The following is a 27,851-nucleotide window of genomic DNA, read 5'->3' as shown; positions in this document are numbered from 1 at the left end:
TATTACTAGGGTTTATAAAAAATTGAATTGTCAATTAACGAACCTAAAACGTTCTAGATCATAATAAATAAGAACTTAGTTCACGTTCAAGTTCATTTCTTGAAAGTTGAGCTCATTCATGTCATGTTTACACGATCTTTCCCATCACTGTAATTAAATAAATAAATAAGTAAATGCATATAATTCAACCATAATTGCTAACTAAGGCAAGAATATTTTTCATTTACCTTATACTATCAAAGGACTGCTAGAAAGTTTTTAAATGATCATTAATATGTATAAATAAATCTCTCTATCTATTGCTATGAAACGTAAATTTTATCCAAAGATCAAACAAAAATCTACATTTGTAAATCCGTAGTCAGTTATAGAGTTAACATATTTTTGGTAATTCTCACAATTTTTTTAATTATTTAAACAAAATTGATATAATTTCGAAAATATCAACACATTATAGAATTACGTTAATTACTTAATAGATAATAATTGATACTTTTTAAGCCACTATTATCATTAGAATATTATACTAAAATAATCAAATTTCGTTTAGTTTACATTCTGAACGGAGTGATGAATGTATTGATTGTACAATGATGTATATTTATTTTTTATTTTTGTGTCTGTCATCACGTTTTGGAGTAGAAATAATGCTTTGATTTTTTACTTCAGCCCCTCTTTGAAAAGGAAAATTCATCTAGTTGGTACTTTGGGAGGTCAAAAGTAAACAATTTTCAGTATTTTTCTAATATTTAGGCATAACCAGTTTTTGACAAAATTGATTTTTTATTTTGCTGTAACTCAAAAACGAATCATTGTAAATACTGGGAATTTTAACCAAATGTTCATATTAGCGTTATCTATTTATTATATAAATTTTCAAATTTTAACTTTTTTAAGCTATTTGCAGACATTTGAAATTTTTGATTATTTTTAAAATTTTTTTATTGAAATGCCGATAAAAAAAATTTGGCCATCCAAAAATTTTTTTAAATTTAATACAAGGTGTATTATAAGTTGTACTTATTGTATTAAATAAAAAATCAAAAATCGTTAGTCTCAGTTTTTGTTTATAAGCATTTAAAGTTCAAATGTTTACAAAATATGTCAAAATCGCAAAAATTTGCAAAGCATGTTTCTAACTTCTAAATAATCATGTATAATATCAATTATACAAAATATTTTATATATTTTATATTTAATTTATTATTATACATTTACTTATCTGAGGATATTACATAAAATATTCAAAAAGGAAAATAATAAATGCACAAATAATGAACGTGAATGTTAAAATTGGAACAACACTTACGTACAAGGAGTGCTGTTTCTCCTAGTATTAACGATTTAATCAGACAAGCATTCTTTAAAAACATATTGTTTTCTGGTATACCAATTTTACTCATGATGGATAAAGCTTGAAGTATGCACCACCTGAGACAGTTGTAATTGTTAAGCAAAGTTTAAATTTATCAATAAAAAATATATAAAAAGTTTTTTGCTTTACACAGATTCGCCGTTTTCAACTGATGGTTCACTTAAATTAAAATAAGCAAGTGCATACTCGGCCAAAACCATTGCAGTATTTAAATTGTAGTAACCAAATACATTTCGTGCTGAATTTAATGTAATCTAAAATATAATAAAGCTTAATTAATAATTTCATTTTATTAGTTTAAAAAAAAAAATTCTTACATAATATTGCTTAATAGCTTCATCTGTGTATTCTAAAATATTAAAGTAATATGCGATATTCCACATCATATTAATATTATGAATACAAGAAATGGACATGTTGTGTGATACATTTATCTGTTCTAACAACCGTCTTGCTATATTAATTTTGTTTATGAACGCACTAACTCTAATGGCATGACTTATAACCATAATTTTTAAGACTCCACTATCTTCATGAAGTTCAAGGATAGCTTTAACTGCCCAAAACCAAGCCTAAATAGTCACATTTCATATAAAAATATAAAATTAAATACCCCCAAAAAGTAACAAACCTCATTAAATGCCATTGATGTATAATGGTATTGCGAAACAGCTAAATACGCATGTGCTATACACAATGTTCTTTCTTCTATTTGTTCAATGATGTTGATAGTGCGAAGCATATGTTGTAAAACTACATCAGCGTCATCAAAATTTTGATATTTTGATGTCACTATTAACCACCTAGGAAAATATGTTTTTGTAAAATCAACTATTATTTGATAGTAAATCATTTTTAATTCAATGTTTTCTATAACTCGGTCAAGCATTCAATAGTCTTGAGCAGTTGTACATTTTGGTCGTGACACACCCATTTTGTGATAATTATTTTGTATGCGTGTGATAAGACTAGGGCACTTTCATTGAACCAGCCAGCATCACCAAGAAAAATGCCTATGTATTAATCATGATTTTAATACATTTTCAAAAAAAAAAAATAATAATTTATTTAACAAACCTAATTTAAGACCTTTTTCTAGATGAGGAAAATATAAGTCTTCATTGCCATCTTGTATTACTGTTTTGATCCATTATTGAGCAAAGTTTGATGGCAAATTAAAACCTTTAATTTGTACACAAAACTAAAACATACATTTTTAAGTAAAATCATATACCTAACTGAAGTTTTCTAAATAATAAGTGTCCACCAACTGTTTCAGTTTTGTTTTATTTAAATACCTGAAATAAAATAATTAGTTGATCGTGATTGACTCCTTCCCTTTCAGCTAATTTAAAGAATAATTCTTTGTCACAAAGACTAGACCAATTAAAATAATTAGCAACTTTAATCTAAAACATACAAATAAATATATAATTAATAACAATTACATATTAGTTCTAAAACAATATTGATAAATTATTGCTTGTAAAAAAAAAAAAAAAATGAATTGAGACTTAAAAATAACATAATAATAATATTTATTTGACAAATCAACAAACAAAACACGTATAATATATACATAATAAAAGATTTGTAACTTCCCTATAAGCATAGATTGTATTGGAGAGTGTTAATTGTTTTAAATGAGTTGCGATACATCTAATAAGATTTACAATTAATTATATATATATGAATAAAATGAACATTTTTTAAGTATGACTTAAGAGTATTTACTTAATTACTGATTATATTATTTATATTAAGAGAATATGTTCAATATTAAATAAGTATAGAAATAAAGCATATTATTTATTCAACTTTTATCATTCCACTATATAAAAAATTATTTAATAATTTAATTTATTGTAAAAAATAAATTGAAATTTGAAGAAATGCATTTTAATATTACTAAACATTATGAACAATATTTTGTTGGTATTTATTCAGAAAAATATGTTATTTAGCACAATATGAACCTTATATTTAATATATTATTAATTGTAAAATAAATAGTAAAGACTAATTAACTTTTGCAACATGTTTTTTTTAAATAAAATGAAATAACTTCTAAACAATTAATGATATTGTGAGTTATACCTTTTTATATTTTTTTAGCAATTTTTAATATGTAAAACTAAAATTTTTGGCAGTGCCTATTGTAAAAAAATGATCTACATAAATCAGATTGAAAGTAGTTAATTTAATACATTTAAATTTTCAAGTTAACATAAAATAAAAATATAATTTAAGGTTAACAATTATTTTTAAACAATTAACTATAGTATAAAATAATTATTAAACGATTCAACTATATTGAAATTACAATGATGTATAATATTTTCTCAGTTGAACTATCTTTATTGATGCTGTGAAATCTCTATTTATGGAAACATATCAATAAAAAATATTTTAAAAATCCTATTAAATATATGTATAAATTAAACATATTTAATAACTTGTACTATATTAAGTTCAGTAGCAGATTTATGGGAGGGGATCTATGGGGTTTGAACTCCCTCAGACACTTTTATAATATTATACAATTTATAATAATACATATAATACATAATATTATAAAATATACTTTTTACATTATATTTTTCAGAACCACCCTCCCCCCAAATGTTGATTAAATTAATCCTGAAATTACATGAATTTATATTCAAATACTATGCAAGTATGTTAATTTCATACTATCCGCATTTAGTTAGTACAGTATCATTATAGTGTTTATTGTTATTGTTATCCTTTTTTAAGTTAATATAATTTGTACCATTGTTTTATTATAAGGTATCATACTAACCTAAATGTATTGTGAGTTAAAGATAATGCAGAACTACTATAATTAAGTACTATAAACAAAAATGTATTTAATATACTTGTTGAGTTATCCCAAATTCTTCAATTTTCTCATCGGTTATATGGAAAATATCATATAAACGAAGTTGAGCTATTTCAGATCCTGCATCAACTTGATTCCTATCAGCATATTGTGGTAATTCTCACTGGCACCTGAGACCTATATACAACAAAAATTGATATTTTTATATTTGACAAATAAAATTGTATGTATAAAATCATTTCTAACCTGCCATAAGACATCTAAACATATTTTTGGTGGTAACTGTTTTAACACATACTGCAGTGTACTTTCATTCATCGTATTGCATATTTCACTTAATGATAGGTAGTAAAGGGACATAATGCCAAGATTTGAAAGACTCATAATAAACTAGAAAATAAAAATATTTCAACAAAATTACAATAAAAATATAATATGTTGGTATCTACATACTTTCTTGGTTTAGCGTGTAGTTTTAATTACCAACAATAAAACAAATCAATAATATTTCGCAGGCACCGTAGTTGGCACCTACTTAGTTCAACAGTTTGATGTTGAATAAAAATCGAATTGTGTGATAGGTTTATGTTATGACCACCAGTATCTCAACTCTTGGGAGAGTTTCAATAAAAAAGATAACGATGTCGACGATCGAACACGTTGTCTGAGAATCGCTGCACAATAATACTGACATGACCGCGCAAAGTTACAAAGCGCTTCTTCGCCTACTGGATTTCATCGATCCATGACTTTTTATCGATTTTTCGTGCTGTTGCTCGGTGTAAACGTAGGTTGCACTTGCGCACGGACGCGTACAATGACGAGAAAAGGATTTTTATCAACAGTGCACGTCTGCCAATTGTCGCACTGATAATATTTACGTCGGGTGGGTGCGATGGGATAACACCATAACCACGACAAGTGATTAGTACGAATACGATAATACACCAAGTATGTTAACACGAATATCATTAGCTTCGAATACGATTGCATCGATTGCAACTACCACGAAATTCAAATAATATATTTTTTTAAACTATTACGATATTCAGTAACTACGAGGTAGTTGCGAATATATTTAAACATTTTAAACATTATTGGTCCAAATTTCAAACGACATGCCGCAAATTATTTGGATGGGTACTGGGTAGGCATGGACGTAAATTTAACAGTTTGGCTCAAATGAGGTTTAAATGTATTAATTAAGTTTATTCAATTATATTTGTATGATAATATTTATTTTATAATTATTTATATATAATATTAGCGAACGTATTTAAAACTACGGTTTTGCTCTTACGATAAAAGTCAGTATACGATTTTAGCGGTTTGGCAAATGAGGTTGGTCATAACTAGGTTTGCCCGGTCAAAAGCCGAAATATGACATTTTGCTCAAGGATTGTGGGCAGTTCGCGTTTTGCCCGGGCATTTCTGAGGTTTGCCCGATTTGACCCGATTTGACCGTAACATATATATTTATTACAAAATATTAAGGCTTCAACAGCGTATAGGGAGGGCCGCAGCTAAGGGGGGGCTAGGGGGTCTTTTGCCCCGGACGGCAAATTTTTAGGGGCGGCAAAATATAAAAACATTTTTTTTTTCTAACACTTTGAAATGCTACGATAATTATACGCGCGTACCGCCGACTTATTTATACCACAATAACGACGGTCGACGTCGGGTATCCGCAAGCCGCAATTTTTGATATGGCAAAACAACAATACAATTAATATTTGTCACTGTAATTCATTTATTCTGTAGTATAGGTAATAATATAATGTTATCGGTAGTTTTGCAGCTATCGTCGTATTCTGGGAAAAATTAATAATATAATGTTATCGGTAGTTTTGCAGCTATCGTCGTATTCTGGGAAAAATTAGTACATTAATGTTATCTTTGATCGTGCGGTTGTTTGTGAACATAGATCTATGTTCATGAGTTTTGATTATCATTTTATATTTTTAATGTACTAGCGCGATCACACTATAATCATTTATTTTTATGATTCGTGATTCGACGACTGACGTGTGACGTGAAAGTGTACAAAGTGTCTACATATTCAACATCTTAGAGTTGTAAATACGGTAAGAAAATTTTTAATAATTAAAATTTATTTACGGTAAAAAAATTCGTAAGTGTGATGTAAAACGTGGCTTGAGCCATGCGTTAAACCAACCGTTTATATAGTTACATATCGTGGGCTTGGAATCAAAGAGTTCTATGTGACAATATCTAAATTGTTCAGTAGAGCGTTTTTAAGGTTCAATAATTGAAATATCGTATTTTCGCCCAAGCGATTTTGAAATATTTGGCATCAAAAAATCCACAAACTTCCGTTCTATCGATTTATTAATAGGTATTTGAAAAATAAATTCTTTTAATTACTCAAAATATTAAATAATTTTAAAATTCCTAGTTTGGAAACAAAAGGTTCTAGTGATAGAATTTTTTGTTTCCAATGATCTTTTATAAAAACAAAACGTTCTATCAATAGAACATATTGATTCCAAATTAATTGATTTTCTCCAACAATTATTTTAAATGGTACCAACTTTGCTAAAATAAATAAAGTAAATATTTTAGTAGTCGTATTCAAGATAAATAGTAAGCATAAACTCTTTTTTAGATTTATAAAATCATAATGGCTGACCGTAAAAAACTATCTGGTGCTGAGTACAGGAAAAATAGATTAAAAAAAGAGAAGGAGCTAATCAAGTTAAAAGGCACTTTTACAAAGTACTTAGTACCAGAATCTTCGATACTAAAACACCCATCAATAAATTTAATAGCAAATAATAGCGTTACTAATCCTTCCTCCGAAAGTTCTTTAACGATTTTAACAAAAACACACTCATCGACTTCAACAAACTCAAACAAGAAACTAGAACCTGACTTTCAATTTGATTTTAACGATCCTGGTACATAGCCAAAATATCTATCTGATACTGATAGGTGTTACATTACTAAAATGAGGATTGACAGCAACTATACGCCGGACTTTTCAAAAAGTGAAAGAGATGGACGAACTCTAACTAAAGATTGGTTTTATAAAGTTTTAAAAAATGGATCGAAGGTGAAACGATCTTTTTTAGCTTACAGTGAGACTAAAAATTCTTTATACTGCATTTCTTGCAGAATGTTTTCTCATATGTTTTCACATGAGTCTAAAATGTCATCCTTAGCCAAGGAAGAAGGATTAGCAAATTGGAAAAAACTAAGTGACAAAATACCAGAACATGAGAATTCTTCCAATCATAAACATTACTTTTGTACGTGGAAATCTTTAGAAACATCTCTCGGAATGGGAGGCATAGACAAAGAACTCCAAGACGCAATTCAAAAAGAAGAAACTCACTGGAAAGAAGTTTTACACTGTATTGTTGTTGCAATTTTATATTTAGCAAAGCAAGGGAGTCCTTTTAGAGGAACAAACGAAAGGTGTGATTTTGAAAATCCTAGCAGTGGAAAATTTCTTAACACAATAGCTCTTTTGTCCCACTACAATGTTCCACTTCAAAAACATATTGAACGTCATAAGAAAGGGCAGATCAGTTATTTTTCATCGGATATTCAGGACGAATTTCTTGATATAATTGCTGACAAAATAAGACAAGATATTATTCAAAATGTAAAAAAAGCTAAATATTTTGCATTAATGTTCGACTGTACACCAGACATCAGTAACAATGAACAAATGACAGAAATAATCCGTTATGTGAATGGGACTGAAGTTGTGGAGAGCTTTCTAGATTTTTTTCTTGTTTCTGACAAAACTGGGGAAGGTCTTTCTCAAGAAATTATTAAAAAGGTAAAAAATGATGGCTTAGATTTGGAACTATGTAGAGCCCAATCATATGATAATGGCTCCAATATGGCTGGAAAATACAAAGGAGTGCAAGCTAGAATATTGAAAGAAAATAAATACGCATATTTTTTGCCGTGCTCCGCTCATTCGTTGAACTTGGTCGGAGTTCACGCTGCTGATGCTTGTCTTTCAGCTTCAAATTATTTCGGAGTGTTGCACTCCCTTTATAACTATTTTAGTCGGTCCACTTCAAGGTGGGAAGTACTGCAAAAACACGTTCCCTTAACTTTGAAGGCAGAAAGTAAAACAAGATGGTCAGCAAGACTTGAGTCGGTCGAAGTCATCTTCAAACATATACATAAAATATTTTTAGCTCTTGACGAGTTATGTACTAATGGATCCACGCCGGAGACTAAAACTGAAGCTAAAATTCTAATGGGTCAAATGAAAGATTTTCAATTTTCAGTTCTAACTTCCTTTTGGTACAGTGTACTAAAGCCAATTGACAGAGCCAATAAATTCCTTCAGGGAAAAGACGTAACAGTTGACAGAGCAATGAGAAACATACAAGGGCTAATAAATTTGTTGTCATCAAAAAGAGAAAACTTGGTATCAGAGGCAATGGCAGATGCCAAAATCATGGCTCAAAACAATGGCTTAGAAACTGACTTTAAAGAAAAAAGAAGATGATGCCTGGAGAAATCTGTGAAGATGAGGTATTCGGTATAACACAGGAAGAACTTTTCAGAGGTTCTCTCATGGAAATAATTGACAGAATTCTTAGTGAAATGAACAGCAGATTTAATGCATTGAAAGATGTTAATAGTAAATTTGGTTTTTTGAGTGGTTCTCAAATAAACGAAATAGATTCTACAACTTTACAAGTTAGAGCTAATACATTAGCTGACAGTTACCCAGATGATCTAAATAAAGAAGAGCTTGTTAGTGAAATAGAAAGTTTTAAATTCCATGCCTTTGAAATTGACAAAAGTCTGAGAAATGCGACAGCGCAGTCTACTTTTAAAGTTATTTATGAGCAACATCTAGAAGAGATCTACCCAAATATTACCATAGCCCTACAAATATTTCTAACACTTCCAGTCTCTGTTGCTTCGGCGGAAAGAAGCTTCAGTAAACTGAAACTTATAAAAAATTATTTAAGGAACACTATGAAACAACAAAGATTAAACAATTTAAGTATAATATCAATTGAACATCAAAGAGCATCATCAATCTCATTTGAAGAAATAATTAAAACATTTGCAGCCAAAAAATCAAGAAAAATCAAATTTTTATAAATACTTAATATACACTTTTAGTTTTTAAGAATAGCTTTGTTATGTATATTTTGCCTGAAATACAAATAAAAGTTTTAGCATGCATTTTTATGTCTTAATTTTTCAGAAAACCTAACTTATCATTTAACAACAATATAATAGCATATTTGTCACTTAACATCCAAATAAATATTAAATATTTTAGAATTTTCTCAAACTTATATTGTAATAACAACACTGAAATTTATTTGTTAATTATTGGGGCTGAGTGATGGAAAGAGGGGCGGCAAAATTAGAGCTTGCCCCTCCTAGAATAATGTGTGGCTGCGGCCCTGCGTATAGGTTATTACTTATTAGCTTTTCATTAAGTTTTACATAGATGTTTCTTTTCTAAAAATTCAGTGTTACATACTTGCATGTAATACGTAAACAAATTTTAATTATACAATTTATAGTTTTTTTTTTTTAAATACTGTATTTTGCAACTACAAATTTTTAATGTTTGAGATATTTATGGTGAACCTTGTATTCAATTTTCAAGTTTTTTGACATAATGAATAAAATTTTGTCATTTATAAAACAAAACTAAAAATATAAAAAATTGCAAATGTCTATAAATAACTTTAAAAGATTTGAAATATTTTGAACATTTTTTCAAGTATATAAAATACCACTAAAAACATTCAGTGAAAATTTCATGTGTTTTTTTCTCAAAAATTTATTTTGCGTAAAATTTTCCGTTTTTCTTTAATTTATTTTTTGTTTTTCCCGGTGCTTTTGAAAACTACTTAGAATTTTAAAATTTGACCTCCCAGCGTACCAACTAAATTCACTTTCCAACTGGAAAAGCTATACTGATGTTTAAAATCAAAGCACTATTCGACAACTATTATAGTGTACACAGACAAAAAAAAGACAATATACAAAACGCACATCATTGTGAAATCAGTACACTCATCGCTCCGCTCAGAATCTTTTTTTTATTATTATTTATATTATTATATTATTTTGTCTTATTTTGTCCAAAATAACGCATCCCCCAATAATTATATGCAAAAATTATCAATTTATATTGGGTTTTTTCATAAAAATTGTATTTTTTTTATGATAGTTTTTAGTTATACAAAAATATAATGACTTTTTATTTTATATATAAACTAAGCATTTTAGGTAGTGGTCTTTAGGTACCTACAAGGTACAACTATGAAGGAGGTTAATCGATAGCGGTGTACACTGTACATGCCATTTTTAGTAGGCGCAATTTGTCGTAGAGGATTATATTCATAATGGTGATTCTGGGACGTGTGATGATCCATCTAGCAACCTCCAAGGCATTCAGCAGTTGAACATGCAGCTTCCTTGGACTTTCTGATAGGAGTGTAAGAAGGATCCTGCACAGAAATCTTCAGATGCACCCATGATAAAAATGGCATAGTATTTGTAATTCAAAAATAAAATAATTTTTTCTGTATCTTTGTTTGTTTATTTGTAACTGCTTTTTGAAATATGGGAGGTTTTTGGCCGGACCTTGTATAATAGTTATTTTTTTTTATATAACTACTGTATAATTCATATTGCATACTATTAGAACCTATTGATAAACTGTATGTAGGTAAATTATTATAATATATAGATGTAAATATGTTTTACGTTTTAAATAAAAATATGAATGTATGTATATAATTGTATTATAATTATAAATAAGGTATAATAAGGTTCAACTCATCTTCACCTCCAAAATCACCCATGTGTGTAAACCGTAATAATATAAGAACATTATAAAAATTTAGGCATCCCTCCACTTATTTTAAGCCACTTCGACCACTGTGTAGTACCTACTTATATTATCGAAATTTTACAATTTAAACGTAATTAAGTAATACAACAATACAACATCAAAGATTTGATAAATGATAGGTACACGACGTTACCTTTTAAGCAGAAATATAAAATTCTAGCAAATGGTTAATCAAACGTTGTTAAATATATTTTAGTGAATTTTATATATATTTTCCAAAAAGCCGTTAATTTTAAGATTATTCAATAAATTATATAATTTATGAGTTAATTTTCAACGTATATATTATCATGATATAATTCTATTAAATTTTTAAAGCTATTCAAGTTCCAATACTTTCCAAGTCAATGGAAATTAATGTTCACAGAAATCAATAAATCGTTAGTACATACAATAATCATTAATCTATCTAAGGTAAGTCTTCACAGTATATAATACTAAATTACCGAATAGTATCCGCAGTCAACAGTAGACCATAAGTCCACAACTGATGCAAATTGAAAGCATCCTTCCAAGGTTTGACAGTATAGTTTTAACTTAGAACTTATAATATAGCTACCAACTGATTTTTTTTTTCAAGAATATTTTTAGAATATTTTAGAATTATGGATCCCTACAATAGTAAGTAATGAACATATACTTTTTTTTTTATATAACAATATCTTTTTTATTATCATGAAAATATATTTTAAATTACAATCTTTGGAACTTTTTTTTTTTTTGGTTACATTTTGGTTTTAACTTATTTAGTTAAGTATACTGAAAACGATGGTGAAGTCAAAATTTGGTAGTAGACCTTAGTTTTAATGTTTTAAAGTTAAGTTGTATAGCTAATTTAAATCAGGGTCGTCATTTGGGGGGAGGGGATGTTGGGTATTTACAATGTATCCACCATAGTTACATTTGCACCAACTTTTTTTAAAACGCTTTCTTTGGCCTATTTACAATAAATGCATGTACCGATTCTTCTAATTGTTTTATGTTATATATATTTTATATTTTTCAGTATTTAAAAAAAAAATATTATGCTAATGAGTTTTATTTAATTCTTTTATATAACTGTTGTGTATAATACTTGTGTCATTGTGAGCAAGGGTACCCATACAATAAATTATAGGTTTTATTAAGCTAGCTATATTATATAATTTGAATGCCGTGAATAAAATGCATAGATTAGGTTCGATTAGGTATCTTATTGTTAAGGTACATGTACATTTATTTAGGAAGTATAAATACCACAATAAATACCACCTCAATAAAGTTGAAATGACACCCCTGATTTAAATTTATAGTATTATCATATTCACAGACAACTGGCATGGCACTTGTTATGTAAAACCACTTTGGATGGGTCTCGGTTCTTGGTCTTCAAACAGCTATTACTTCAAAACTAAGTCCAACCGCCAAACTCTGACTTCACCATCGTTTTCAGCATGCTCAATTACATAGGTTAAAAGTGTTATAATAGAAATATACTTAAGAACTTAAAATTAATTGTAAGTTTGTTTTTTTGATATAATGCTGATTAATTCTCTATAACAAAATTACTGGGCCAATATATTTTTTTACAAATTCTAACAAAAAGTTTAATTTATAGATGAGGAACAAAGACCCCGTTCACGCTCAAGATCACCTTTAGGTAGAAATAGAATTAATATTTTAGATATCTTAGGTGATAGTGACAACATCCCTTCAAGAAGAGTACCAGGTGTGAGAGGACGTTTAGTATATTTGGACGGAATAAGCTACACGTATGTCCAAAACCATACCTCGACCAATAGAAGGTAAAAAGCTTATAGACAATTTTGAAAAGTATTTCCAAATATTTTAAAAACATGGAGTTTATTAAATATTTCAGACAGCTAAGGTGCACAAGATATGAACGCGGATGTCGTGCAACAGCATCAATGGCACTGGAACCAGAAAATGCTCCCATCATCATGTATAGTGGGCACAACCACAGACCAGGACATGATATGGAGATTGGGAATTTTTTGGCTACTCTAAGAAGTAGAGGAGCCGCTGAGAGTACGCCACCAAGAATAATATATGAAGAGGAATCTAGAAGGTAAAATAATAATTACATTTTATTAAAAATAATTGACTTCGCATGGTCATCATGCATACCTAATATTAAAATTGAATCCGCAGATTTCCGAATGCAGCTACTGAAATGTCTGTAGATGTTGCTTTGAGGATGATGCGGAATATTCACCAGAGATTCAATCCACCTGTACCAGCTTCTTTGGCAGCCATGGGAGAAACAATTGCATCACAGGAATGGCATGGACGACTGATGTCATTATTGGATGACAATAACAACAATGCCTTCTTCTAAGGCTCATTAGAGTACCTGATTGGTACAGAATCAATCTTTGGTGGATTGGTTTTTGCAAATCTTCAATTTTTGCAAAATTATGCACCATTCATGAGACAGTCTACGGTTGTAGCTGTTGATGGTACATTTGGAGTGCTACCAAGAAATCCAAGTGGCATGGATCAATTAGTGACCATACACGTTTTGTTAGACAATATTGTGAGTCTTAAATCATATAATAATATTCCTTTCAGTTCCTAATTCTTTATTTCAGAAAAATATGATTTCTATTTTTAATACATTGTAAACATTTTTATTTCAGTCTATTCCTGTAGTCTGCGCAATATTAAATCAAAGGACAGAGAACATATATGTAAGACTATGGCAATTCTTAAAAAGTGATCTTCCTTTTAGTTTTTTGAATTGGAATAATCTGCAAATAATCACAGATTATGAAACAGCATTAAGGAATGCAATCAGAAGGGTTGTACCAGAATGTCAGTTAGTGGGGTGCTGGTTCCATTTTAATCAGGTTGCTTAAATTTATATTCATAATATTATGTTATGATTATTTTTAAATTTGGAAAACAATGAACTATAATAAATTAATAAATTAAAACTAAATTACCACTAATTTGATAGTAACCTTTATTATGTAATATTGTATAGAATTATTAATTAATTACTTTTCTATGAGTTTATTTATTATACTAATCATAAGAAAATTCATTGGACAAAAATAAAAGTTTGAATAATGTAAAAAACATTTTAAATTACAAGATATTATTTTTTTTACAGTGTATAGTGCGCTACATTCAATCACACAATTTAATGCAACTAGTACGCAATAATCAATATATTGCTACTATTGTCAGAATGGTAAAGATAATTACATTTTATAATTTATAATTTGTTATTGTGCAATTAAGAAAAGACTATATTTTATTGATAATAGCTGATGGCACTACCTCATTTGCCACCTGAAAGACGCGAAGAATTACCACCCAATTTCAATACTCGGGGGGGGGGGGGGGTTTAGAAATACAAAGGTTGGCCAGAAATATGAATGTTGAACATCATATTCTGGATGTTTTTCGCTATATTCAAAGTTATTGGCTAGACACAATTGGACCGGTTGGGTTTTCAGTTTATGGGTTTAGTATTAAGACTAATAACTATTTAGAAAGTTTTCATAGCATGATACAGACTACAATTGGTCAACATCCACCGTTGTGAACTTTCTATGGTAGGCAAAACATATAAAAAGATTATTTAATTACCAACTAAATAAAAAAATTAAAATCATATGACAAATTATATACTTGCAGATCGCTTACTTTCTGTGGAACGAAGAGTAAGAAGGGAGACACAACAAATTATAAATGGTCACCAGGTAAATATGTCATAAAGCCATTAAAAATCATAGAAAATATATATACCAGCAATATTTTGTATGGAAAACTTTGTTTTACCTAATAATCAAAAATATTTGATTATATACAAACAAATATAATTATTTGATGACTTCATTCTATCCTAATAAAAAAAAAAAACTAGGAGATTGATATTTTCAAAATTTTGTTTTTATAATATACAGATTTTAATATGAGATAATTGGGAATTAAAAAATTAATTTCTGTTATATGCATTTTATCAAACCAAATATTAACTATTGAAAATAAATGTGGATAAATATAAATTATCATTAAATTTAACATTTGTTCACTTTTAAAATATAGATATAGATTGTATATATAAACCAAGTAAAAATACTGGTAAACATAGACATTTAGTATAGTAAAAATAAAATTATATTTTCAAAATAATAAAAACCATATTATAAGTTATCTTTTATATTTTAAGTAACCTACGTTATACTTTAAGTTAAAAACCAAGTAACTTACCCAGTTATAACTTATTATTCTACATACTAAATTACTAATTTTGTTTCAGGTCCGTAGGTCAATTTTAACCAGCAGGGATACAAACAACAAGTTATTGGAAGGAGCATATCAAAATGTTAGAAATGGACGATTTGACGTCTCAGTATTTCTCAGGCGGGTTGCTTACTCAGCAAGAGGATACTATGACGAGCAAATAGGCCCCATACCAATGGGTAAATATGTTGTTTTTCATTATTTACAATTATAATAATCTAAATATTTAAAATTAGACAACCAATTAGACCAAAATATGGGACAATTGGTAATGATGCCTCTTCCACCACCACCACCTTTACCAGGACGGGCAGGACGCATAGGTAGAAGGCCAAGAGGTGTAGTAAGAAATATGGGATTACTACCCAGAGAGCGACCTATAGCTGCTGTACCTTACATTAGAGGACGGGGGTGCAGACGAGGTCAGCCTAATCAGGCCAGGAGACCTAATAATCAACAAATAAATTGTAAGTAAGAATAACGAGAACAGTTTTAAAAAAAATATTTTTAAATTTATATTTATTATAATTTAGTGGGATTTCAACCAGAGGAGGAAATTGAAGGTATTTAATGTCTAATAAATGAAAAAATTAGTATGAAAATATATATATACATATACACATATTATATGTACACTTATTATTTAATAGGTATAGAAGAAAATATTGAATTTGTGGAGATAGGTCAAAATGAAGTTAGAGAAGGTATGTTTACATTAAATAATAATAATAATTATTATTATTTATAATCTACCTATAATTAGTTTTTTTGTTAACGAATGTACAGCTTGAACATAGTAAATAGCCAATAGTTACAAAGTATACTGTTTATAAATTGATAGAAACACTTGACAATTATTATTTTTCTTTTTTATTTTGTAATACTTAATCTATAATTTTTTATCAACACAATATTTTAGAGAGTGAAAATGCTGAAATTTTGGTGGTGGCAATACCACAAATGCCAGGTACCAATATTTATAATTTATAAATTTTAAGAAATTACCATTTTTTTTCATATAAATCAGAATCAAACATAATTTTATTCTGTTCATTTTTATCAAGTGAAGAATACGATCGTTGCTTTGTGTGTCTGAGTGGAAGGAACGAAAACATTGGATCTGTCAACATTCTTTTGCCATGTGGCCATGGATGGTGTTGTGATAATTGTGGTCAACAACAAACTATTTGTGGAATTTGCAAGACACCAGTAGACGACACCTTTAGTATACAAATAATGTTAGGAAATGGTAATACTGGTTACATTTTTAAATTTAATATTCAATATTTTTATTAAAAGAGTATTTACGATCCATGCTTTTTGACACAATAAGCAAATAAGATAATTATTTTATATACGAGTACATGATGGTCAGAATATTGTATTGTTTTTAACAATGTTCACATATAAATATGCTAAATAAAGAGACCTAATAGTTGATAATACAGTAGGTGTACATTTTTTTTTAATGACTAAATATTATAACTATATTAGGTATATACTCGGGTATGTATTACTCTATTTTGCACATGATTTTAGATAAAATTATGATCAACTAATATACAGTAGTAACAGTATACACACTTAAAGGAACTATATAGTAGATTACTACAAGGGACAGCAATTAGTTTCTAAGGGGGTCGAGAGGATTTGAAAAAAAATTAGTCGAGGTCGAGAAATACCAAGTTACTTTGGATTTACAGACAAATAATGAAAAAAAATGATCAGCATTTAACAAAAATATTTTTGATGGTTCATTAATTTCTCCTCCACATGCCAAATGCAAACCACCACCTATTGCCAATCCCAGATATAGTATAATACTATAATATGCTATGACGACAATTGTAGAAGCCCGCCCAGTGATAAAGCTTGTTTTCTCTATTTTTTTTATTTGATGATTTTAATAAGCAAATAAATAGTTATAGGCAAATAATAAATATTTAAAATTTAAAATTGAATGTTTTAAATACTAAATTATTTACTAACACTCTTTGATTATAGGTCAATGGATGGATAATTTGAATAGTTTATTGGACCCTACAGGCAGCAACTGTCTTTGTTGTATGAGGGCCTTTAGGGATGTAGTCAATGGAATTCGGTATGTGTATCAAAATTGTGGCCATGGTTGGAGATGCGAAGATTGTGCTGTCCCACATCCAAACAACTGTGAGGTGTGTAATGACACTGTTGATGATGTCATTCAAATATTTATATGTTAAGCTTACAAACTATACTAATATTTTTATACTGATTTTGGGTTGTATAATTATATATATATATATGTATATAAAAATATAATGTACTTTTATACATACCTTAGATAGGTATATTGCTCATATTACTTGATGTACAAAATTGGAATATTAATAAACTGACAAGTCTTTATATTTATTAATGAATATTTCATTTATGAAGCTCCTGTCCTACAGCCTACTATAGTAGACAACTTAAAAAAAGTAACATAAATAAAATACATTAAATATAATCATATAGAATAGAGTTCTCTTATGAATATTATTACTTACAAATAACAATTCACCAATAATTTAATATATAAGTCTTATTTATGAACATGACGTACTAACAAATAAAAATAAATATTAAATAATTTAAATTTAGAGAAATTTGGATAATTAATATAAATATTTATTTATAAATAAATAATTCTCCAGTTTGTACCGAAGTACTGTACTAGCATAGTATTCTATGGTACTAGTGTACTACTGTCTGTAAAACAATAACTGTTTAGTGTTTGTTATTTCGTACTGTTATCTATTCTGTTCGTACTAAAATATAATCGTGGTACTTTTAATTTAGCTGTAAATGTACGTTCGTAGTATCTGATTTTCGTGGTAACTGCCTGATAATACAATTTCGGAGTAATTTAACGTCGTATTTGTTTATGTTCGTAGCAAACACCGCAACCCGGATGCGATAACTGTTGAACGGCTTATCGGAGCCGTCTGGTACTCTGGTTACTTGATACCGATCACCGGTCGCGCTGCACGCCGTACAAAAGGGCGATAGTCGTTTGGGCGAAGGAAATAATTTTGACCAAAAAAATAATAGACCGTTTTGGGCGAGTGAAAATATTTTTACCTATATGCATAGGCGTGCGCACAGGGGGTTCCGGGTGTGCCTGGGCACCCCCCGACATGTAATTGGGGCCCTAAAATTTAAGTCCTATAGCATATATATGGGTCCGTATTTTAACTAATGTTACTAGAATAAAAATGTTATTTTTTCTAAAATATGTGGTAAAAAAAATTATGTTTCGGGATAAAAAAAATAATACAACGTAAAATATTTTAAATTTGCGTGGTAAAACTTATTATGATTATAACAGCTAAATGCTATTGACTACAAAAGTAAAAATAATAAATAAATATTGCAATTATCTTGAAAATTTTGTATTAGTAATACCACTGATAAATATGTGATATAATTATGTAAGTAATGTTTATTCGTACATAATAATTTATTAAAATATATGTACATGTATTGTTAAGAGAGGGCCTGAATTGAGAAAAGGGCCCGAAAAAATTACAGGCACCAGGCACCCCCTGAAATTCAGGTCTGCGCACGCCTATGCCTATATGCAAGATAAAAACCTGGTGACAGATACGGATAATATTATTGCTAATCATTATTAATCATTATTATCGAAAATTTAAATAATTAATTGTTGAATGTATATTATGAGCATTTTCATACAGAGCCAATAGATTACTTTAAAATGTACTAATTATATTATATGTAATTTTATTTATAACTTTTTGACTGTAGATTACTATCTACCTATATAATAAATAATAATATTATTAATATCTATACCAATATTTTTTTTTAAATAGAACTTATAATAATAATAAAGAGTATATATAATAATACGATTAGTACTAACTACTAGCTGAATTTAGAAAAACATTACACCAACGATCGAAAAATGAGCGTTTAACAATTAACATTACGTGCCATTTATGATGAGGTTGCTGCTTTGCCAAATTTTATTAATGCAAATTTACATCCGTTTGAGGCACAGAGACGACAAATGGCACGACCTAGGAGTGCTAACAGACCTTCAAATCTCAGATCGATGACTGAATTCCAACAATAACTACAGAGTGGTCAATATACAGAGTTATTAAAAATCCAAGAACAATGTTTTTTTCATGGACGTACTGGAATAACTGTTTTCGCCGTTACCGATCTTACGATTACGACGGTTATCGACAACGACTCACGGATTATGTTGTAGACGGGAGCGGGAGGGGTTTCCCACACAAGTCAAAAAACTATAACAAATTTTATATATATATATTACTGCAGCGCCAAACGCTCAATATATATATATTACATCAATTGCAAATTGTATAATAGTATATGAAAATTAATTAACCTAATATGCGAGCGCCCAAAAACATTAAACAACTAAAATATAATATAAATCTGGAGTTGAGGGTAATGATCTCAAGTGCCGTAATATATAAAAAATATAATAATAATAATAATGGATACAAATTATTGAACCCTAAGTTTTCAATATATAAGACAATGATTTTGATTTAGTCACTGACCACGAATGGGAAAACGATATAGATCGGTATAACAATATAACCTGCCGTAACAGCACTGACCTGATCTTGAGTTGAAATCGGAAGTTGCCTGGGATGATGTTGAAATGTTGTTAACAGGAGACTTGAGCTGGTGAAATAACTTATACTAAGTTGATTGCAACTTGCAAGTGGACACGAGGACAAGCTTCACACCTCGTGATCACACAGGCAAACACGCAACGGACGAATTAATGCGACGTTGCGTTCAATTCGACCGTTGGAAAACGACAAAAGCGTATTCTGAAAGTTGTAAGTCAACACGACGGATAGTGGCCTGGCCGGCGGCAGACAAATGGGCGCCGGACAATGGAGAGGGGAGCTTGCTGGGACTTTATAATATGATATATCCACCACACTTGTAATGTCCCGAACAACTTATTTGGCGGCAAGCCGTATCGCATTCGAACAATAACAGACGAAGAAGGAATTATTTTGGTTTTTGTAACACCTCAAGTCAGAAAGTGAATTTCATAAGAATCGATAAATGTTTACAACGTGTCACCTAAGAAAACCGTAATTTGTAAAATTTTTGATTTTAAATTTCATGTGAAATGTACAAATTTTGAATCGCTCGCTGAATATAATAAGATTAGTACTAAGTGGACTTGTGAATATTGTAATTATAACACTAAAAATATTACACAAAGAAAGAAATTGAATAATATTGAAGATATGAGTCGGAGTGATGGGGAAGATTATGATTTTGGATCAATAAAAATTGATATGAAAAAAATGTTCAGAAAAATTGAATTACTTACTACTAACGTTACATCAATAGAAAGTTCATTAAATTTCTATGGAGAATCATTTGATGAAATCAAGAATAAAATGGACACTGTTGTAAACATTGTTAATGGTATGGAAAATAGGGTAATGGAAACAGAACTTAGATGCTCTAAACTTAAAAAAGAAATTGATTAATTGCATTAATTTGTACATTTTCTAATTTCAATTCATTTTTTAATTTTTCTATTACCTAAAAATTAAAAATTATTATTACCCATGTTTTATAGATACTTTTATCATCTAAATAAAATAAATTTTAAATAGGCTACATGTTTCAGTATAGTAATACTAATTTCTGTATTTTTATTTTATAGGTACCTGTTTTTTAGATCTCCAATTAGTTGATGAGCTTTCTGGAATCGTAAAATTAGGGAAATACAGTGGTCGCCGCTTATAGTGTTCACTGGTTATAAGAATCAGCCGCTTTTAGTGATCAAAAATGTCAGGAACGGAACAAACAGCCGTCTTCAGTGCATTTTTCGCCGCGTACTGTGATCAGGTTTTCGGTTATAGTGATCAGAAAAAATCATGTCAGAAATAAAATTTATAATAAAATTACCTATTTTTATGTACACAAAGGGAGAAAAACGATTACGAACGGCCGTCCTAATCTTATCTAATGTGACCCACGTAATGAGTGTTCTTCATATCGTAATATCGTATATGTTTGAAACCGTTTGTGTTCCCGTTATTACCGATATGTATACGGATGACAGTATACTCGTACATATAGACTTATACGCAGTTTGTTTTCGTCCGTTGCGTTGTTCGGTGCACTTTATGTTTACCGTGTAGTGTATTGTTTGTATAGTGTATTATGGCTAGTAGAAGTGCGCTTTCAATAAGTGAAAAAAAAAGTGTCCTAGCCGATTATGACAAGCTTCCCGAGAAGACGAATCAGAGATTAGCAGCACAACAATTGGGCATTCCGCAGTCAACATTAAATAAGTTACTGAAATCCCGTAACGAAATAAGTTACTGCACTGAATCTCAAAATAGAAAACGTAAACGTGAGAGCAAAAGTAAGGCAACCGATGAAGCTCTTTTCATGTGGTTTAAGCAAGCTAGCGCTATGAATGCTCCTATAAATCGCAGCATATTAATGACAAAAGCCAATGACTTGGCCAAAAAAATGGGAGAAATTAATTTTAATGCAACTGATGGTTGGTTGACTAGGTGGAAAGATCGCCACGATATTGTTTACAAAAAACTTCATGGAGAAAAACAAGACGCAGATGCGAGTGGTGCTGATTCTTGGATTAAAACAACGTGGCCAACTGTTTTGAATAAATACGGTCCGGAAAACATCTTTAATTTAGATGAAACAGGGCTGTACTATAGAGCAACACCTGACTATTGCATGGTTTTAAAAAATGCACCGGCCTCTGCAGGGAAAAAGAATAAAGCGAGGATCACTGTGGCTTTAACGTGCAATATGACGGGTACTGTAAAAAAAAAAACCAATAGTCATTGGTAAAAGTAAGCAACCAAGATGTTTTAAAGGTGTCAAGAACTTACCTGTTGACTACTTCAGCAATATAAATGCTTGGATGACATCTTTTATTTTTGAAAGTTATTTGAGAAAATGGGATTCAACATTTGATCACAAAATCGGTCTAATTTTGGACAATTGTACAGTGCATCCCAACTTTTCTTTAAAGAACATTGAACTGGTATTTCTTCCTCTCAATCCTCCCGCCCCTTGATCAGGGTATCATCAAAGCTTTTAAGACTTTTTACAGGTCCGATATGAGAAGGCAAATTATTGACGCAATCGATGACGGACAAGGGAATGGTAACGACATAGCTAAGAACATGACAGTGCTACAGGCAATTCACATGTCACACAATGCTTGGATGAAAGTTACAACTTCATGTATAGTGAACTGCTTTAAAAAGTCTGGTATGGTTCCCATAACCACGAATGAAGCCCTTGAACTCGATTTACCCGATGTACCAGTAGATATTTCAGGACTCCAGATAGACAAAGAAACCTTCAATGAGTGGCTGGATGTAGATAAGGACTTACCAGTTTTTCAAGTGATGAATGATGACGAAATAGCTGCTGAAATAGTTTCACATAAGGAACAGGGAAATGATATTGAAGTGCATGATGAAGACGAAGTTGAATATGCAGAGGACCGAGTACCAGTAACCAGGAGTGAAGTATTCAATGCAATTAATACACTGAGAAGAGCTATTGAAGAGCATGACATAGGCACAAATTACTTTGATACGTTGAACAACTTAGAGCACATTATGATGGTTTCCATACCAAAAAAACAGGGGCAAATTACCGACTTTTAAGTTTTAAATTTCGTATGTATGTATATTATTTTATTATATGTATTAATTTTTAAATTTAAATTTAATTAATATATACTACTGTATTTTGATATTTTGCACAGTATTTTTAATGTAAAACAAAATAAAATATGTATTTAAAAAAATTTTCGTTATTTTTTCGATATTTTTTGAGTCGCCGCTTATAGTGTTTTCGGTTATAGTGATCAAAATACTCTCGGACGGATGTGATCATTATAAGCGGCGACCACTGTATAATAATTTGATAACTACCATAATTGCTGGACAGTTAAATTTTTTTATACTATTTAGAAAAAATCTTTTTTTAACACAAGTTGGTTGATCATTCTATAGAAATGCCAAAAAAGTAAAACAAAATTAATGTTAATTTCTAAGTAAGGTTTTTGATTTTAGAAATGTATTAAAGTTGTGCTATTACATCTGTATTGTCTTTAGATTTGTGTTGAGGTCCATTTACACATTCAAAATAAATGTGCTGTTTAATTAAAAATGGACATCCCATAAATTTAATTGGCAATTCTCCACGCTCAAGGGAAAATCTGTACTTAGAGTTTTCTCCTGACAAGTGTCAACACATTTTAATATTATTGGTACATATTTTGAAATTCAATTAATAACTTTTTAAACATTTATACTTATTTTAATAAATTACCTTCATATTTTATAGACTTTGCCACGACATAACCAAAACCTAATTCTGAGAAACGTTTAGTAAAACAATTCAAATCAATAGTTTCTCCTTGAAGTATTATTTACTATACTCGCACTTGAATTTTCAAGGAAATGTTCAAGACAGTTAAAATATTTAGTGTCTTCCATTTTAATGAAAATAATAATTTAAAAAAACCACACCAAAGATAGTTCAAAAAAAAATTGTAAAGAATTATTTAATCAAAAACTGAAAAATGCCTTATAGTAACTAGTGTCAAAGGGTGTCGAACCGAATACAATAAAACTAATTGTATATTCTATAGTGCCTTGTGCCTATGTCTTGTATAGTAACTGGTATCAAAAAAGCAATAGAAAAGATTAGTTATTTTTGTTGGATTTCAGTTCTTTTCAAAATTGTAAAACTATTTATAAGTAATCAGTTAAAATAAATTTATGTGTTTCCAATTTCTTGTATTAATCCAATTTGTATAATATTTTTGAAATAAGAAACCAAAAATTGATTAAATTCAATTCAATAAAATAACAAATATATATTTTAATTTTTAATATTAATTAAAAATACTAATTTATTAAATATGCAATATTAAAAATGTATTCACATTTCATTTAATACTATGTTTATTTTTTATAGATAGTTGCTATTAGTCTGTCTATCCTTTGTTTGTTGCCATGAAACAATCATGCCTAATCATCTATAAACGAAAATTTACCTATCTATATTTAGCCTATCTTCTTCCCATAGGTCTAATATATCTCTGTACCAAATTTCGTCGCAATTGGTCCAACTGTTTAGGAATGCATAAAGGACAAATTAACAATTAGACAGAAATCCAACGAATTTAACACACGATTTATTTGAGACATAAGAGGTAGGATTTAGTAGCTAGAACTACCTACATACATTATATTCATAATATGATAATTATTTTATTAATATTGAATCACAATATATTAAAAATTAAATATTATACTAATTTGTGAAGTATATTTTTATTCGTTATCGATGTGATGTATATGCAGATTGCGAGTCGAGTAGACTATTGTATTATGACGTTATCTATGGCTACAATTGCCCACTGTACAAAATTCCGATTTTAGATTTTCGATAAGTGACTTCTTCGTGTCTATAACGTGAAATTATTTCATATGTGGATCTACTGGATCTGTATTTAGTATTTACAATTTATTTTATTCTCATCAGTGTAACGGTACGGACAGTCCGCATACTACCCGTAAGTATCTACCTATCTAAAATCTTTTTTGTATTATTTTGGTTTCTGTCTAACACTATGTCCTACGTAAATGCGGCTAACGCAAATTTGTGGCTGATCGCTGATATGAATGAATTTGCGTTTACCGCATTTGCCGCTCATAATCATGTCCTACGTATTTTTTGTTCGAACTTTGCAGTCGTTTTTGTTGCGCCTAGCACGTGTATTATTTGTTAGCTAATTTTGTTTAGTTGTAAATTGTGCAGTAAAAATGTGACTGAGTTCACAATTATTATTATTTGAAAGCGCTTCACTGAGATATTAATTATTAAATACATTTTGTTGTACAAAAGATTAGCCCTAGCAAATAACCTAACTCCAATACTCCATATTATTAAATTTATGTCAGAAAATATTTTATTTTTGCATCTTAAATATCAGAAATTCCATACAGTATACACACGTCCAATCGCTTTAATGTGTGACAAAAAACAAACGATATGATTTTTAAACTAAACAGCCAATGCGAGCGAATGAATTCGTTCGCTTATTGCTTACAACGGACACCAATCTATTTTTATACGTTTATAATGTTTAAATAATAATCGCACCGCGTTTATCGCGCTGGTTGCGTTCACGTAGGGACATGGTGTTAAAGTAGTGGTGCGAAATTTTAATAAGGGGTCACCAATTATTTAACATTAACATCAAACGAAAAAGTTATATTATTTACGTAATGTTGGTAGGAAGGAGGTAGAAATTAATTAATTTGAGGGTTGGATCAAAAAAGGTTACGCACCATTGCGTTAAAGAAATGACAGTGTTTTGAATAGCCAATTTTATATTATTTTAGATTCCTATTTCCGATTCTAGGTTTTTTATTATACCATATTTATCTATTATATAACAGTAAAATGGAAGATCATTCGAATAACAATAAGAGAAAACCTAAAGGTGGCGCTGAAAAAAATAGAGAGAAAAAACAAAAAAACTACAAAAAGAGGCAGACAGTTGTTTTAAAATTAAAGATATGTTTCAAAAATCTTTTACTACAATAAATGCATTAAATGAAAAAAGTAATGAGGATACGCCAAAACGTATAGAATTAGTTAATGATCAAAATAATCTTAAAACAAATGAAACAGATATTTTAAATACATTAAACAAGATAAATGTAAACGCTGTTAAAAATATAGAAAGTTTAAAAGTGGACTCTCAAAATTTGGATGACAGTAACCAGGTAGTTTCCGATGACATAAGTAATATCACAACTAAAGTAGATTTTTATAAAAAACCTCCTAAGGAATTAATTCACCAATTTTTAAATTATCATCCTTGTCAACCCAATGATATTGATTATAATACTGATAAAGTATATTTTATAAACAAAAAAATGGAAGTTACTAGAAAATGGATTAGTTATAGTATTGATCGTAAATCTTTTTTTTGTTGGATTTGTATAGGATTTGGGTTAAAAGATGATCAAAGTATTTTTGTAACTGGTTATAGTGGTGGAACTAAGTATTTATATGACAGAATTAAAGAACATGAAATGAGTAAAACACAAACTAACAATCTAGAATCATTTTTGATGTTTGACAGTAATAAAGATATCATAAGTTATTTCAATAAAGCGAGAGAAATAAAACTCAGAGAAATACAAAATAATAGAAATATTTTGGAACGTATTATTGAGACAATCAAAATGATAGGCAAGAGGGGTCTTAGTTACCGTGGTGCTAATGAAGCAGCGTATACTTTAGATAATGATGCATTAGATCATAGAAATTTACTCGAAATATTAATATTAATTTCAAAATTTGATCCTATACTAAACAACCATATTCAAAAATGCATCAATAAGAGTAAAAAAATACACAAAAAACCAAATACCAAAGGCCGGGGCAATCTTGTTAGTTTTTTGTCAAAAACGACAGCTAATGTAATAATCGAAGGAATAACTTAACTTATAAAACAAAAAATATCTGATGGAATTAATCAAGCCAATTTTTTTATAATACAAATTGATACTACGCAGGATATCAATGTAGTAGACCAGTGTTCCATTGTAATTAGATACGTAAAAAACCAAGTTCATGAACGAGTTGTAAGCCTTGTTAATTGTAAATCGGGTAAAGGGAAAGATATGCACAAATTTGTTTCAAACGAGTTAAAAAAATTAAATATAGATATAACAAAATGTATTGGGAACTCAACGGATGGTGCAGCTAACATGCAAGGCCAATATAAAGGATTCACTAAGTGGTTAACAGATGATTCACCCAAACAACTTCATGTTTGGTGCTATGCACACGTACTAAATTTAGTTATTCCGGATGTAACTCAATAAACTAATGAATCTATTTCACTTTTTAGTTTTTTGAACAAAGTTGCAGGATTCGTTCGTGAATCATATTTACGAATGAATTTTTGGAAAAATACGACAGAAGGTAAAAATATTAGTTTTATAAGTACGTTAGGTGAGACAAGATGGTGGTCTAAAGAAAAGTTTTTGGATTTTTAAATGACTCTCAAAATTCAATCTTTTTTCAAATATGTCAAACGTTGTTTAATATTTCAACATCGGAAAATATGAATTCTGATACACGGTTTAATGCTAATGTGTATTTAAAAATGTTATTACAATTTGACACAATAATAACAGCACAATTATTTCTTCTTATTTTTAAAAGTACCACTCCATTATCAAACTATTTACAAACATCAGGAATGGATTTGTTACAATCATACAAAATGGTAGAAAACACAATAAAAACGTTAAAAGATGTAAGTAGAAAATTTATCGACGTGTACGAAAAAGCTAAATATTTTTCATCTGCTATGAACGTGATTTTTGAAAATGAAGGTACAACATTCAGAGTTGAAG

General features: G+C 29.3%; 4 protein-coding genes across 4 annotated transcripts; 3 read left to right on the top strand and 1 right to left on the bottom strand.

The window, feature by feature from the left end:
• Positions 1-116: 116 nt before the first annotated feature.
• On the bottom strand, positions 117-4,982 carry LOC132925501 (uncharacterized). Its single transcript, XM_060989893.1, has 11 exons — positions 4,671-4,982; positions 4,464-4,607; positions 4,255-4,394; positions 2,674-2,784; positions 2,453-2,576; positions 2,007-2,388; positions 1,693-1,947; positions 1,505-1,629; positions 1,314-1,431; positions 228-247; positions 117-147 (listed from the first exon to the last, which is right to left on the bottom strand). The coding sequence occupies exons 6-11, from the start codon at positions 2,262-2,264 to the stop codon at positions 117-119; spliced, it is 807 nt and encodes a 268-aa protein (XP_060845876.1). The 5' UTR covers positions 2,265-2,388; positions 2,453-2,576; positions 2,674-2,784; positions 4,255-4,394; positions 4,464-4,607; positions 4,671-4,982.
• Positions 4,983-7,185: 2,203 nt separating this feature from the next.
• Positions 7,186-8,712, top strand: LOC132925500 (zinc finger MYM-type protein 1-like). The gene has a single exon (XM_060989892.1). The coding sequence runs from the start codon at positions 7,186-7,188 to the stop codon at positions 8,710-8,712; it is 1,527 nt and encodes a 508-aa protein (XP_060845875.1).
• Positions 8,713-16,279: 7,567 nt separating this feature from the next.
• On the top strand, positions 16,280-17,573 carry LOC132924501 (E3 ubiquitin-protein ligase mind-bomb-like). The gene is given in 3 exon segments (XM_060988863.1): positions 16,280-16,369; positions 16,372-16,600; positions 17,356-17,573. Coding segments are annotated over 3 exon segments (537 nt in total).
• A 3,129-nt stretch (positions 17,574-20,702) lies between these two features.
• On the top strand, positions 20,703-22,462 carry LOC132925499 (tigger transposable element-derived protein 4-like). Its single transcript, XM_060989891.1, has 3 exons — positions 20,703-20,840; positions 21,568-22,198; positions 22,260-22,462. The coding sequence occupies exons 1-3, from the start codon at positions 20,703-20,705 to the stop codon at positions 22,460-22,462; spliced, it is 972 nt and encodes a 323-aa protein (XP_060845874.1).
• Positions 22,463-27,851: the final 5,389 nt, after the last annotated feature.

This window comes from Rhopalosiphum padi, chromosome 3 (assembly GCF_020882245.1).
Source record: "Rhopalosiphum padi isolate XX-2018 chromosome 3, ASM2088224v1, whole genome shotgun sequence".
Taxonomy (NCBI): Eukaryota; Metazoa; Arthropoda; class Insecta; order Hemiptera; family Aphididae; genus Rhopalosiphum; species Rhopalosiphum padi.
Note: the sequence above shows the minus strand (reverse complement) of the source record. Positions and strands in the feature narration are given on the sequence as shown.

Coding starts and splice junctions, on each gene's coding strand:
- LOC132925501 (XM_060989893.1), bottom strand. CDS start 2,264: ATGCTTGACCGAGTTATAGAAAACATTGAATTAAAAATGATTTACTAT. Junction 1,948..2,006: donor CATCAATGGCATTTAATGAG/GTTTGTTACTTT, acceptor GTGACTATTTAG/GCTTGGTTTTGGGCAGTTAA. Junction 1,432..1,504: donor GTTGAAAACGGCGAATCTGT/GTAAAGCAAAAA, acceptor CAACTGTCTCAG/GTGGTGCATACTTCAAGCTT.
- LOC132925499 (XM_060989891.1), top strand. CDS start 20,703: ATGTTCAGAAAAATTGAATTACTTACTACTAACGTTACATCAATAGAA. Junction 20,841..21,567: donor TTAATGGTATGGAAAATAGG/GTAATGGAAACA, acceptor TTGTTTGTATAG/TGTATTATGGCTAGTAGAAG. Junction 22,199..22,259: donor TTTAACGTGCAATATGACGG/GTACTGTAAAAA, acceptor GATGTTTTAAAG/GTGTCAAGAACTTACCTGTT.
- LOC132925500 (XM_060989892.1), top strand. CDS start 7,186: ATGAGGATTGACAGCAACTATACGCCGGACTTTTCAAAAAGTGAAAGA.